This window comes from Odocoileus virginianus, chromosome 23 (assembly GCF_023699985.2).
Source record: "Odocoileus virginianus isolate 20LAN1187 ecotype Illinois chromosome 23, Ovbor_1.2, whole genome shotgun sequence".
Classification (NCBI taxonomy): domain Eukaryota; kingdom Metazoa; phylum Chordata; class Mammalia; order Artiodactyla; family Cervidae; genus Odocoileus; species Odocoileus virginianus.
The window spans coordinates 45842997-45859072 of NC_069696.1; the positions used below are offsets into that span (position 1 = coordinate 45842997).

At 42.1% G+C, this 16076-nt stretch overlaps 1 protein-coding gene across 1 annotated transcript in view; it reads right to left on the reverse strand.

The window, feature by feature from the left end:
• Positions 1 to 16076, reverse strand: part of TXNRD1 (thioredoxin reductase 1) — a 60108-nt gene that overhangs the window by 23283 nt on the left and 20749 nt on the right. Inside the window, exons 3-8 of the mRNA XM_070454029.1 lie at positions 13191 to 13313; positions 12873 to 12945; positions 10322 to 10441; positions 2674 to 2816; positions 2194 to 2309; positions 562 to 787 (exon numbers count right to left, since the gene is read on the reverse strand). Of these exons, the coding sequence (XP_070310130.1) occupies positions 562 to 787; positions 2194 to 2309; positions 2674 to 2816; positions 10322 to 10441; positions 12873 to 12945; positions 13191 to 13277 (765 nt within the window). The 5' untranslated portion in view covers positions 13278 to 13313. The remainder of the gene's footprint in view (positions 1 to 561; positions 788 to 2193; positions 2310 to 2673; positions 2817 to 10321; positions 10442 to 12872; positions 12946 to 13190; positions 13314 to 16076) is intronic.

The window sequence follows — 16076 nt, forward strand, 5'->3', positions numbered from 1 at the left end:
AAGTACCAAATATAATTTGGTATATTATTCAGCATTTTCAAAAGAAATGAAAAGAAGATTAAATGAGCAAAACAAGGCCAGCCGACATAACAAAATTAGATAATCATTTCCAGGGAAGCCAGAATAACACAGTGCATCTGTGGACTACACTGTATACTAAGGAGAAACGTCTTTGAAAGAAAGAAAAAAAAAAATCAGTCTAGTCTCAAACTCTTATTTAAATCACTGGTATATAGGAAAAAATAAGTATTAATATAACAGGTCAAAGATAATAAAATAATGGAACGCATAAAGCAAAGCATTTCAACAGAAGAGAATAAAAGGTGGTAAAGTTGAAAGGGGAAGGAAATCATTAATCTGCAAATAAGAATAAAGCTATTTAGGTGGTTGGACCTATTCAGGTAGAAATAGTTTACGTACCTAAATCACACAGTTGGAGAATGACAGTATCCCCAGTGGTTCATCATGCTGCAAGGAGGCTTCTTCCCTCACCCACCCCAACTCTCTCTCACCTTTAAATGTGAGTATAGAATCAACAAACCTCCAGGCAACCCCACTTACTTTTATTGGTACAAACTCTCTTATGAACTTGATACCATGTTCTTGCATATGTTCACCAATTTTGTTGGCCATGTCCTGGTCAAATCCTCTTAGGAGAATGGACCGTACCATAACAGTGACGTCTAAACCAATACCAGCAAGAAATCCAGCACATTCCAAAGCAACATAGGATGCTCCAACCACCAGGGTCTTACCCGGGCAATAAGGTAGAGAGAAAAGATCATCACTGAAAAAAAAAAAGAAAAAAAATTTTTTAAAGGAAGAAAAGAACAGAAAAATGTCCATATGCGTATAATGACTCAAATTAAAGTAGGTATTTTTACTTTCTTAGGAACAAGACACTTTTAGGATTAAAACCATCCCAATTAGCTACACACAAAACATTTGAGAAATTTTTACAAGGTCTTAGACACTCTCCTTTCTCACCACTCAACTGCGGTGGGAGCAGCTCGAGCTTCCATGGCTGAGCACAGCAAACCACAGCAACTCTGACACTAGTCCAGCTCCCAGTCAAACAAGTTTATTTAGTACTATTTGGAGTAATTCTCCACTTACGTGTTTAAAATCGCACGTGTGCAAACCCAAACCCCCACCCTCATCCCACCACTGCAGCTCTCTCTCAGGTGGAAAACCTGTGTTCCTTTTCCTCAACCACCACACCAAGCACCAAGGGTGGGGAGAGAGGTGGAGAGAAGCCGTCAACATGTGGGTTCTATAACATAAAAACCATTCAAAGTAAAGCCTGACAAAATCTTCTAGTAGAGTGAGGACACCAGACATAGGAGATCCTAAAAGTACTGTTGGTAGACGAGTTTTTTTAAAATGTGACAAGGGGGGGGTTCATCTAAGACAGTGAAAACAAAAGATGCCAACTGAGCTGCCCCTGGGCAAAGGTTCACAGGATAAACTCATATTACAAAGGAAAAAAGCCTAAAAATAAGTAGCTATAACATAATCAGAAAATAAGAAACTCCTGGGCAAAGAGCACCCAAGGAGACATACTTATCAGCAATCTTTATCTTAATAACTTCATAATTCAAAACTCCTGAACAATAAAATGTCACCAGTATTTCCACTTGATGGGCAAAAATAAGCCACACAGCAAAACCTTGCCTGACTCACTGATTTCAGAAGGTCCCTCTGCACTGACACTGCACCCATTCAAATAGCAAAAAATAAGGAAAAACTAGGGTTGAGAAACCTAAATGGCCTGTTATCCTCCAAGTCGTATAGTATCTACATAAAGGGTAATATATAATCCTAATTTTGCAAAAAACAAAAAAAGGTACAGATATATGTATTAATTATTTTCCAAAATATCTGTAAATATCCATCTGGGTTTTACATAGTATACATTTATAAGACATATACATATAAATTTCAAATATAAATATTGTAAGCATAATCTACATATGAGTAGAGAGAGATTAACTCTGGGTGATAAGATGACCAATGTTTATAATCCTGAATTTTTTTAATGTTCTCTGGTTTAAAATTTTTTTCCTTTCTCTTTTTCCTAATTCCCTGTTCCTTTGGGCAAAAATATGGTGAAAAACTTAAGTTCTAGGAAAAGGATTAAATAGACTTGAAGAAAAAGCAGAAATCCTCTTTTCTCCCCCAGTTTGTCCTTACCTGCTGATACAGTATTCTTTGTCACCGGGGATACCCAAATAACGTGGCCTTTCACCAGTGGCAATGAGAAATCTCTCTGCTGAGTAGATCTTCTCTTTGCCTTTGTTATTTGTTGCCTACAAAGGAATCAGTATGTCAATTTTTAATAAGTTATTATCCTTTAGAATTGTCAACATTGTAATTAAAAAAGCTGTTTACTACAGTGACCAATTTGATCTTCATAAAAATTTGCTAATGCAGTGAGAGGTTGCTCAAGGACAAAGCCAAGACTCAAATCCTGCTAATCTGGCCCCAAACCCAGTTCTCTTATCCTTCACTGCACCACAAGAGAAAGGCCCTAAGAAGTGACCACAAAATCACCCAACAGGACGGTCTGGGTCACTAATGTTTTTATTAGGATAGCCACCTTCACTTTTCCTCCCCCAACAAAAGCTTAAAGATACGAAACCAAAACACCTTCTGAGGCAGTGACACGCTTACCTTAATCCTGTGAGGCCCCACAAACTCCCCGTACGCGTTCTCGTAGGTGACCTTCTTCTCCCGCAGAGCCACACGGTAGCCCCAGTTGAGAGACCCAATGTGGTTCTGGACTGCCTCTGTCATCCTCTCCCAGTCATGCTTAACTGCAGAGAAAGACGGGCACCATGCTCAGCTGCTCAACTGCCTGACAAACGTCAGTTCCCAGGAACCGCTCTGAAATAGCAAGTCCTTCACTTCAAGCACATAAACAACCCTTCCAAGTATTTTTTCCCTCTAGCAAACTACCAAACAACTTAACAACTACCAACATTTAATCAATCTCATTACATAACACGTCTTCTTTTTAACTAGGAATATTTTAAGCAAATCCCAGATGTGGTTTTATCAGTGGTGGTTTTATTGGTAGTGGTTTTGGTTGTCACTCTGATGCAAGTAGGAATCAAGACTGCCAGGAGAAATAACAATAACCTCAGATATGCAGATGACACAACCCTTATAGCAGAAAGCGAAGAACTAAAGAGCCTCTTGATGAAAGTGAAACATGAGAGTGAAACAGTTGGCTTAAAACTCAACATTCAGAAAACTAAGATCATGGCATCTGGTCCCATGACTTCATGGCAAATATATGGGGAAACAGTGGAAAAGTGGCAGACTTTATTTTTGGGTGCTCCAAAATCACTGCAGATGGTACTGCAGCCATGAAATTAAAAGACACTTGATCCTTGGAAGAAAAGCCATGGTCAACCTAGACAGCATATTAAAAAGCAGATATTACTTTGCCAACAAAGGTCCATCTAGTCAAAGCTATGGTTTTTCCAGTAATCATGTATGGATGTGAGAGCTGGACTATAAAGAAAGCTGAGCACCAAAGAATTGATGCTTTTGAACTGTGGTGTTTGAGAACACTCTTGACAGTCCCTTGGACTGCAAGGAGATCCAACTGGTCAATCCTAAAGGAAGTCAGTCCTGAATATTCATTGGAAGGACTGATGCTAAAGCTGAAACTCCAATACTTGGGCCACCTAATGCAAAGAACTAACTCCTTGGAAAAGACCCTGATGGTGGAAATGATTAAAGGCAGAAGGAGAAGGGGATGACAGAGAATGAGACGGTTGGATGGCATCACCAACTCCTTGGCCATGAGTCTGAGCAAGCTCCGGGAGTTGGTGATGGACAGAGAAGCCTGACGTGGTGCAATCCATGGGGTCTCAAAGAGTCGGACATGACTGAGAGACTGAACTGACTGGTGCGGGGATGTCCAGTGACGCTAACGATCCTCCACCTCGGTTCTTTACAACTACGAGCTGTCTGCACAGCGTGCCAATAACACCCCCAAGGCAGGAGCAAGGTCAAAGGCAGGATGCCTCTGAAATTTTACAGTGGTAGAAGTACTAAGTGGATTCTGCTCTGCCAATCCTATAAGAGATAACATATTCGAAAAGAAGACACAGTTGGGACTAAGTAACTGTACCAAAAAAATTACTTCAATGACAGAAATTCAATGATTAGACCTAATTCAACACTAATTCTACTGTTAGCAACAAGCTTTGTAACTGTTAGGCCCCATGTGATTTCCAAACTCCTCAAACCCCTTTTCTCTACCAAAGTCTCTTCATCCTCAGGTACAGTAGGCAGGCACCAATCTCTAGTGTGGTTATGCTCAGGCAGAAGAAATTAAAAAAGCTGCAGCCCACTATAGCTGGGATTCAGCATCAAGATACTCTAGCTGCTCCTATGGTCCTGGTCTTGCATTTCATTCTGAGAACTGAGTTGCAGTCTCACAAAATCCAAATTCCTACTTTACATGCTGCTGGTGGTAACTGGATCCCTGTTGGACTGTGGGTGGTTACATACCTGGAACCCCAGTTCTCTAGGGCTGCCCTGCTTTCCAGTAATGCCCCAAATCCCCTGCATTCCTATACCACCTGGGCACTTCCCGCTCCTACACGCACACCCACTGGCACAGCCCAGCACCTCCCCCAGGATTCCTGATTCCACTGGCCTGGTCCACCAGCTGTAACCTAATGCTGAGCCTCTGCAATGCTGATTCCAGCTCCCTAGGCAAGGACTGTTTTTCACATGGGTGCACCCTTATGCCCACCCTGGCAACTGGGTCTTAAGCCAATTCTCTCCTGCTCCTGAACCGCCCCCCACTACCATACACCCCTAGGTTCGACATCAATATTCAGACTAACAGAGCTACTAGCATCCTTTTATCTTCACTGCACCTGCCCACTTATACCTCAAATACCCTGAAGGGGCACAAATTCCTTCCAGTATATACACAGGGAGATGAAGGATGGATGAATGACCTGCCCGGAGCTACACGGGAACTCACAGCAGCGCAGAAACACTGTTTGTGAACCGTCAGCTGACTACGGTAGGAGAATACATGCATCCAGGAACTCTGCAGGCCCCCAACTGCAAACAAATAATTGTGCTTTCTCTCTAAGGACAATGGGATCCTAAAACTTCACAAATGCTCAATTTTTTAAAAGGTACATTTTAATTCTTGAGCACAAGAGAACTCAAACGTATATCTGAAGAAAATATGAAGCCAGTAAATCTTCCAGAAAGGACCACTCCCTCCAGTTTACATAACTGAGCTCACGTAATTTTTTTCTTATCACAGTCTCATCTTGGAGCTTTCAGGAGAAGCGCAGATCGCAGGCTGAGTCCTGGACACGTCACCCCCCTCCCCCATCTCCCACCCCATCACCAGGCAGATTCAGCTGTGCTGCTTGGTTCCGGGTCCAAAGGGCCTTTCCTCCCTCACCACGCTCAGAGCTATCTGCAGTGTCAGAGAAGACAGTTTTCCAAGAAAACAGAAGCACTGTTCTTTGGTCAAGGCCGTGAGATTAGATGTGTTTCTATTTGAAAAATGCAAAATAAGCATTCATGCCTGCCTCATCTCCTGGGAACATGGAGCGCCAGCCTCTAGGGGCTTCTCATTGGAAAAATGTACCTCCAAGTTCTTTCTTCCTCAAAGATCTAATGATAAAATGTTTGTCTAAGTCCACTGTATCCTTCACCACCAACACTTAAGCACAAAAAGGAGGGAGGCGATGACTGCTCCCTGGGTGGTGGATCCCAGCAGGCCGGGCCAGCCACTCCCACAGCACCCAGCTCTGGTCCCCACAGAGAGGCCAAAGCTTGCTTCAGAAGGCACAAGGAGTAATGAGACAACAATAAAGAAGCCACCACGCTTCCACTTAGGAAAAGGGAAGGGATTTAAACAGAGGGCACATCTCCCGGCAGAGACTTTGGGATCACTGTCCCTGACACAGATGTACAAGAGGTGGAAGGTATAAAAATACGAAGATATGTATTTCTATCTTAAAATCTGGAAAAGGGGAAGGAACACGAAAGAGCTAAAACAGTTAAACTAGTTGAATAAGTAACTTCTGTAGAGATACACAAGTAAGATAACTTTTGAGTTGGTTTACGTTTTAAAATTCAGAGAGCTCCTGCTGATTTCACTGTGCAGAGCTGCAGTACACGGGTAGTGGCTGCTTTATCACCTCATCTCTGCATTTATTAGTTTCTTACATAATTTAGAAATAAAGTCAGGGTAAATAAGTAAAACCAGTTCTTATTATTGTTATACGACCACTATAAACATATTCTTTTGCTGGAAAGAAGATTTGTCAGTTCACCAAGTTATATTTCATCACCCACTTGATTACTGAACTTACTAGAATTATACTTTGCTGACCCTGTTATTAAAATTTATTCTGCAGAGGCCTATACTTATCTCTTAAAGATTCTAAAGACCTGTTACATGTACTTTCCTACCTTTCTTACCAAACTAAGCTATTCTGTCCACCTACTTCATTTCTGAGTTGACAGCTTAAAGCTAACATGAACTACATACCAATTTAAGTATGAGACCTTAAATGAATCAACAACATTTTAATGATGATGAGCTGTAGCTCCCCAGAACTATTATTGAAATTTAAGGGCCACTGACATTCACTATATGGACACTATATGGAAATTATATTACCGGCATAAATCAAATTTTGCTTGGAACGACCATACATTTTCCAACAAACTCTAGACTTTTTCAGATTAGTATTCTTGTTACATGTCCTTCTCTTTGAGGGAAATAAATTGGTTCAAACATACAAATTCCTAAATATCCATACATGTTTCTCTACAACCCATTAAACAAAAAACCAAGAAAAGTGCTGGGCAGAGTCTACACCAACTGGCTGACACTCTGAAGGGAAAAATTAGAAGAAGCAAGTCAGGAGGAAGGGGCTGAAACTAAGGCTGGCAGGTATTTTAGTCACACAATTGTATCTAAAAAGCCTTTGACTTTGTGGACCACAACAAACTCTGGAAAATTCTTAAAGAGATGGGAATACCAGACCACCTGATTGCCTCTTGAGAAATCTGTATGCAGGTCAGGAAGCAAGTTAGAACTGATATGGAACAACAGACTGGTTCCAAATAGGGAAAGGCTATGTATTGTCACCCTGCTTATTTAACTTCTATGCAGAGCACATCATGAGAAACGCTGGGCTGGAAGAAGCACAAGCTGGAATCAAGACTGCTGGGAGAAATATCAATAACCTCAGATATGCAGATGACACAACCCTTATGGCAGAAAGCAAAGAAGAACTAAAGAGCCTCTTGATGAAAGTGAAACAGGAGAGTGAAACAGTTGGCTTAAAACTCAACATTCAGAAAACTAAGATCACGGCATCTGGTCCCATCACTTCATGGCAAATAGATGGGGAAACAACAGAAACAGTGACAGACTTTATTTTGGGGGTCTCCAAAATCACTGCAGATGATGACTGCAGCCATGAAATTAAAAGACGCTTGATCCTTGGAAGAAAAGCTGTGACCAAACTAGACAGCATATTAAAAAGCAGAGACATTACTTTGCCAACAAAGGTCCATCTAGTCAAAGCTATGGTTTTTCCAGTAGTCATGTATGGATGTAAGAGTTGAACTATAAAGAAAGCTGAGCACAGAAGAATTGATGCTTTTGAACTGTGGTGTTGGAGAAGACTCTTGTGAGTTCCTTGGACTGCAAGGAGGTCAAAGCAGCCCATCCTAAAGGAAATCAGTCCTGAATATTCATTGGAAGGACTGATGCTGAAGCTGAAACTCCAATACTTTGGCCCCTGATGTGAAGAACCGACTCATTGGAAAAGACCCTGATGCTGGGAAAGATTGAAGGTGGGAGGAGAAGGGGGTGACAGAGGGTGAGACGGTTGGATGGCATCACCAACTCAATGGACACGAGTTTGAGTAAACTCTGTGAGTTGGTGATGGACAGGGAGGCCTGGTGTGCTGCAGTCCATGGGGTTCACAAAGAGTCAGACACAACTGAGCGACTGAACTGAATTGTATTTAATCCTCACCACACAGGCAGTAAACAGCAAAGTCAGAATTACCACCCGCGTCCGTCTCAACCTATACTTCAATGAGGTGAAGGAAGGATCTTATCCCTGGGGGCCCCAGGGAATGAAGTCTCCCTGAGAATACTGGTAAAGAGTATGTGTGAAAGGACAGGGGTGGTTCAGATCTTATGAAAGTGGTTAGCAAATAAAATGAGTGGTTCTTGGGTTTTTCTCCCGAAGACCCAGAAGGGAAATTCAAGTGTGGCCTGCAGACTGCACACAGAACTTGCCCCTTCTGGGGAGAGAATGGTGAGGAGAGGTACACACAGACCAAGGTCAAAAGCTCTGAGAGTACTAGCTTCTACAACAGTTCCCAAAACCCTGGTCCCCTAGAGAAGTTGCCACTGAAGACATGAGGGCTGAAGGAAGACCACTTGCGTAAATCCCAAGTGTTTTGAAGTCAGAGAGACTTCAGTCTAAACTCTGTGCTGTGCTGAGTCGCTCAGTCGTGTCAGACTCTTTGTGACCCCATGGACTGCAGCCCGCCAGGCTCCTCTGTCCATCGGGATTCTCCAGGCAAGAATACCAGAGTGGGTTGCCATGCTCTCCTCCAGGGGATCTTCCCAACCCAGGGATCAAACCTAGGTCTCCTGCATTGCAGGCAGATTCTTTACCATCTGTGTCACCAGGAAAGCCCAAGAATACTGGAGTGGGTAGCTTATCCCTTCTCCAGAGGATCTTCCTGACCTAGGAATCACACCAGGGTTTCCTGCATTGCAGGCAGATTTTTCACCAGCTGAGCACCAGGGAAGCCCTAGTGCCGCCAATTTCTTAGCTATGATATGGGGGCACCACTTCACCCCCCAGAGCTCCGGTCTGCTTGTCTGCCAAATGGAACAACAGGATCCCCCTCCAGGGACAGCAGGCTCATATATGTACTGCAATAAGATGGAATGGAGAATAAGGAAAATGATCTGACTTTAACATGACTCCTGACCTGCAGGACCCCAGTGAAGCCATGAGGTGGGTATTGAGGAAAGACAGGAGCTTCCTCTCTGCTATAGCTATGGTCTTTACCTCCCCTCCCCTCTTCTTCCTGCTGTCCCAAGAACCATGAAATATCTGGTCCAACTTGCCCTCAGCACAACTGCAGCTCGCTAAGCTGGTCCACATTCCTCCTCCTATTCTCATCCCAAACCGCCCAGGGCATTCAGCCCATAGCAACTGTCTGCTTTATGTTCCCACATGCTCCCTGCTCTAGAGACACCAACGTATTTACTATTCTCCAAGTGCAAACCTTGTTCCTTTTCTTCTCACTGTCTAAATGAACTGACTATCCGCTCCTCTGCTTATTGTCAAGGACACAACATCTAAAAAGTCATCTCCAGTCACCTCTTAAATCATATACTGACCCCACCTCTGGGCACCCAGGGTACTTAGCTGGTATATCAATGATATCAGCACGTCGATGAAAACAGAACCTGTGTATCTAGAGATTCGTATTATTTATTTATATACTTCCCCAGCACAGAACCAACTGCAAATAGTGGGTGAGCAATAGTAATATTATATAACTTCACTAGGAGGATTTCTGAAAAGTCTACTGAAAAAATCTAACTCATTAACTGAAAGGACATTATGTTGTGAACTGGGTACACTGACATAGGCTCCCAGGAAGGCAAAGAGTGGACCAAGGGCAGACTCAGGCACTTAGACACGGGAGTAAATAACCTGCAGGGTGGGGGGTAGAAGCGGGAAGAGAGGTAGACCACCAGCAGATTACATGATAAATTCATGTTCCATTAGGTTGAGTCTCCTCACTGCCTTTTTTGTTGGGCAAGAGAAAAGGATGTGGTTTCCACGGTACTCTAAATATTTTTAATCCAACAAAACCCCCTTCTCAACAAATAACCCTCCCAAATATCAGCTCATGAAACAAGACTTCTTGGATGAGAGAAAAATAACAGCTTCAAGGGAAAGCAAATATAATTTGCATTCCCACAGGAAACTCTAGAATTATGAGAATTTCTTTGAAAGAATTCTGGGTTTCTGTTATAAAAAGATACTCCAAGTACAATATCTGTTCTTACCATTAATAGTTACTACAGAGCCAACAAGACACAGGATAACCACACTTTTTCTTAACTACACTGATTTTATCCATTAAAAAAAAAAACAATGAAAACGATTTCCAGGTTATATGCTAGTCTCGTAAGAATGGATGGTGCACTGCAAGATCCCAGCTCAAGCCCCTCAAAAGCACAAATGGAAGAGAAGCTTCTCCCACATACCCGTCTCCTCGACGTTCCACCCGTAGTTTCGAGAATCTCGTAGGGCTTGTCCTAACAATGCTGCTTGGTGCATCAGTTTTTTAGGTATGCAGCCCACATTCACACACGTTCCTCCAAGACCTGCAAAAGCATTGCAAAATCAGTTTATAGTCTGATATACAATTCTCCAAAGAAAAGGGCCAACAGTTATTACCATTATAAGGGAGAGGGAAACTTCCCCATCTACTCTTCTTCAGTTCTTGTGGTTGGACAAACAAATCTGACATAAGACAGATCAACAGGAGCAAGAGAAATACATTTTAATTTGTGCACACGATGCTTTCATAGAAATGGGACCGAAGAAGTAGCCAAAAGAGACAGCTTTTCTATTTTTTAGACAAAGAAATAATATATTGTGAGGAACTGACAGGACAAAGAAACTGTCATTTAAGAATGACAACAGAGTATGGGTTTGGGATAATGAGTAAAGAAGTAACAGTTTTCTTTACATTAGGCTTCTCAGCCCTGAATTCCCTATCTTTTGTGATAAGGGTGTCTTTCTACTTCCTGATGTAGGGAGTGCACCTTTCATGTGATGGATTTCCTGCTTTCAGGCAACAGAAAGGAGGGCCAGAGTGTCCCACTGGTCATTTCTTAAGTAATTTTAATTCAAAATAATCAACGTGCCACAGTGCATATTTTGGGTGGCCTGCTCCAAGCTCCAATGCTATTCTATGAAACATCACAGTTTATTTGTTTAATGTAGTCAACACTGTTTACATGAGTTTATTCTTAAGTCTCATGACATTTCTAAGATCAGAGAGCCTTACAGATTAAACACGGCAAAACAACCCTGAAACGAAAAGGAGCAGACTTCCACAACTTCCATGTACTTCAAAAATTCATAATTAATTGACTGCTGATAAAAAAGCCAGATATTGAGATTTTACTTTGTGTACAACCTTTTACTTGCCACTAAATCCATGAATAGAAGTGATAATGGGGTTGCTGAGCAGGGCATAGCTGGACTGCAGTGGGTCTGAAACCACATGCAAAGTTTGGTATAGGGGATTTCCTGACAGTCCAGTGGTTAGGATGCCACATTTAACTGCTGAGGGCATGGGTTTGATCCCTGGTCGAACTAAAGGAACTAAGATCCCACAGTCACACGATGCAGCCAAAAAGTAATAAAAAAGTCTAGTGAACGTGAGCAATGCTTTACGGAGGTGGTCCACAGCCTTCACTGATTCTCACCAAAGGATTCATAACACCTTGTCCGTCCCTAAAAAGATTTAGTGTCCCTGAACTTAAAGAACACGGTGATAACCTGTCTCTATCAGAACATAATATAAGCAGGTGGGGAGGCAGCCAAAATGCCAAGAGTGCAAGATGGCAGAGGACTGCACCGCTTGGGAACTAGCAGCCTTCCAGGGGAGTGCTGGCCGAGTGTCACCAGAGGGCGTGAGCTCCACAGGCCAGCGGGACTGCAGCCAGCACGAGAACACGTCTGACAAGAGGTGACACCTTAACAAGCACCTGAGGAATGAGTGAATCAGAAATTGTGACACTGGCTTGCCCAGACTTCCTGCCTCCTTCTAACTTCCACAGCCAAGTCATCCTGATGAAATTTACCTATCACATTACTCCCCTTCCCAAAGCTTTCCCATTATGCTTGGATTATCAGGGCCAAATCCCTCATCTTGGTCCACAAGGACCTGTACAGTCTGACACCTGCCTTCCTCTCCAATCTTAGCTCCAGCTTCTACTAGCCATGCCACAACCACCAAACCTACCCCAGGGCCTTTGTATGTGCCTTTCTGTGAGAAAGAGAAAAGTTGCCTCGAAGATTCTTCCTCAGCTTTTGGCAGGGCTGGCTCACTGTTACTCTCTTATTCTTCATCTAAAAGCCACCTCTTCAGAGATCACCACTGATAACGGTCTCAAAGCTAAAACTCCTTTCTTTACCCAGTTCCTCTCTATTCCACTAAGTAACTTTTTCAGTACCATGTATCACAATCGGTAAAGTTCTTGTTCATCTTTTGTCTTCCACGAGAATGTAAACTCCACAGAAGCAGGAACTTCAGGTCTATGCATTCACTGCTATATCTTCACAGTCCTCGTTCATAGTAAGTGTTCAATAAATATTCATTGAATAAATAAATAATGAACACAGAATTCACCAAGACTAAGAAGAAGCAAGGGCTATCCATTAAGGTATCTAATTCTAGTTCTTGTTGGACACAGGAGACAGATTTGAAATAGAAATCCAGGAAGAGTTTAAACTTTCACTGATTAAGCCCCTGAATATACTAAGTTACTCAAATATTTATCTTTAAATCATCAAAACACTGTGGACACGGTTCTGTATTATCTGGACTCTGTGCCAAGGAACCTGAGTATTCAACATTTAACTGAAGTCCATTCTGACCTAGCACAAGTGAAAGAGGGAGGTGTTTCGTTTGTTTTTTTAAATTTATTTAATTTCAAAATTGGATTTTAGAAGTCATTCAAACCAAAGCCAGGGAAAAATCTGCTCCTACAAATTCACTTCTAAGGTATTTTAAAAGCTTACCCCATCTAGTTCCAAGAGGGGTTGGAGTGACAAAATCCAGAACCATCACCTTCTTGTCATATTTGGCTGCCTCCTGGAAAATAAATTATTAAAATGAGTTGAAATGGTTAACATGATGGACTGGAAGTGGACCATTAAAAACCAATGCTATTTTAACACAGCTCTAATGTCTAAAGCATAATGAGAATTTCATATACCAAGATGATTAGTGCAACCCCAATGTAAAAGTTAAACAAGGGTAGCTCTAAAAACACGCAGATCACAGCTGTAAGGATCTGACTACTTTCCCCATACCCCAAGACACACAAGGAGCCTTGCCTTGGCTGCTGCCAGCCCTCCAGAACCCCCTCCAATGATGATGAGGTCGTAGTCATAGGGCTCCGGGACATCCTTGGAGCCATTCATTTTCACTGGATTTTGAAGTCTGCTTTCCTGAGAAGCCTAAAGAACAAAAACAATGGAAGAGAAAATAATTTAACTCAAAAGCAGCGATGTCTGGAAAGCTCTGTGAAAGGACCCTGGTTTGAAGAAAAACAGAGGCACTTCCAAAGGAGAACCGCAGTCTGACACATCACAGCACACGATGGGAGAAGCTCACCCTTCCCGCGAGTGATGACCAGTCACCCTCGCCGTGTAGGGCTGTGCTCACGCCCCCCCACGTGGCGACAGCTCCTGCAGCGTGTCTGCAGAAGCCAGGAAACTACGGTCCCGACGGCCCAAAGAATCAACTCACCCCTGAGTCAAGCTTGGTCAGCTCTCTTTTTCCTACAATTTTTAAACTATGCTTTAAATTAGGTTTTAAAAACAGCTGTACTGTATGTTTTTAGTAGACTCAATACAATTTGGCAAACATTTATACTTTCTAGTCAAAAGTAGAATGAGTATACTAAGGTTATAGAGTAAGATAGGACCCTGCAAACAGCAACTGAAACAAGTTAGCCAAGTATTTATTCTTCTACATTGTTCAGGTAAAGCATAAAATCCAGAAATTCAGAAGAAAATCATTAACTGCCATTTACCTGCAGGAAAAGTTAAAAGTCCCTACTTTCATAAGACATTTTAAATAAACAGGGGCGGGGGGGGGGGGGGATTTAAATAAATAAGTGACCTTTAAAGCTCATTTATTTAATCTGCCTATGCATGAAGTTACCTATATTTACTTTCCATATATTTGGCATTTATAATATAAACTTTTAATTTTACAAAATCCTTTGACTCTACTAGTTTTAAAACACACTAGTTACAGTTCACATTTGGGTGGAACATTGTTTTGGTGATGCATTTAAAATTTCTTATTAAAACAAAAATCTGCTAACATCAGAGAATGATTGGAACAGCTGCTACCAAATACACACAAAAAATTTTAAAATCAAGTTTTAACCTTCGTAATCAGAAAAAAGCCCGCAGACTTACCAGCCCAGACTGCACATTTTCCTCCTGCCTACCATCAGATGTGGGGGGCAAAAGGCAGAGCTTAGGGTCAGGAGAAGAGGATGCTTGGGATGCGGAAGGGGGTGCAGTGTGAAAAGGTGGAGGCGGCGCGGCACTGTGGCTGCCCGCAGGCAGTGCAGCAGGCGTGCAGGGCGGCTCAGGGACTAAAGGGAGGACACCCGGAAACCAGCAACAGCAGGGGCAGGACCGCATCATCCTGACCGTCTGCACAAAAGGCCTAACATGAAAGGCTGGTAAACACAGCCAGTGTGCATCAACCGGCATTATGGCGAGCTTCCTCCTCCAATGCAAGGCACTGTGGGGAGAAAAACAGCCCTTCAGATCAAAGGATCCATATGAGCTTCAGGTCGTAAGCGTTACTCTCTCTAGCTGATCTCACAGCATAAGGGCTGACTCGCTGCTTTAGAAGAATTAACAAATAAATGAAGCTAGATGTTCTTCTGGGAAAATAACCATTTTTAATCTAAGCCTCATGTTATCTGCATGCACTTAACACAGATGGTGCCAGAACACAATCACTGGCTGCCTAAATAAAAACCACCCAGTTCCTATAACTGCTTCCTCTACTATTGAATAAAACAACTGCATGAAACTGTCATGCTGAAAAGCATGCTCCCTCCAACCTTCATGATTTGCTCTCTACTGAAATTCTGTATCAGACCTGGGTTCTTATGGTTCAAGTTTAAGAAAAATTGTATCAACCAGTGCACCAATATTACAAAGAAAGCTCTGGGTGAACCTGAATATTTTTAATTTTGTAAAGTAAAATCAGAAGGGCAGGGAATTGAGGTATTCAGCTGACCCCAGAACTACACATGATGTTTTAAAATTATAGTCCAACTTAAAACTGAAGTTGCTGTCATTCAATTCGAAGGAAGAGGTTGTCCACCTGAGATGTAAGACAGACAGACAGACAGACATCTCCTCTCCTACAGCATAAGGAAGAAGCACACAGATGGGGTAACAAGAGATGGGAGAAAAATGTCCCCCATTCTCCAATTACAATTGCTAGAAACAGTGACCACTGACCAGAGCAGCTGATAAAGAACAGGAGTTCCCAAACTTTCAGTCTCAAGATGTCTTTAGAACCTTAAATTATTTAGGATTTCCCACAAAGAGCTTTGAATAATGTGGGTGGGGCTTTGAATATTATAAAATAAAACTAAGAAAAAAATTTTAATATCTTAAATATAAAAATATGTAAACTATTAAAATATCTTTAAAATTTAAATAAAAACATTAGTTACAAACATAAACAACTGATTAAAAACATTTTTAATTAGTGAGAAAAGTGGCATTATTTTATATCTTCATAATTCTCTGATGTCTGTTGATAACAGACAGTGCACATCTTTTTTGTGTTCAGTCTGCTGCAGCACATCGCCTGCTATGTAACCTCTGGAAAACTCCATGGCACAGCTGTCAGAGAATCAGAGTGAAAAAGACAAAGAGCAAGTTACTATTAAGATAATTTTGACCTAAAGGACTACTTGAAGGGGTAAGAGTGGGGGTGGGGATCTGGACCACATTTTGAGAACTACCCACAGAGATGTAAATATATACCCTCCTCTCCCCAGCAGCTGGTGGTGAAGCTTACAAAATGGACATTCTTCCATCTGCCTCTCAATGCCTTTCCTCTACCCCACCCCTAGTAAACACTGCTCCAGACTCCCCAGAAAGGCACAATATGGAAAGCAATTAAGATTTCTTTAAAATTAGAGTAAGTCATCTTTATTCCCCCCCTCCAAAATC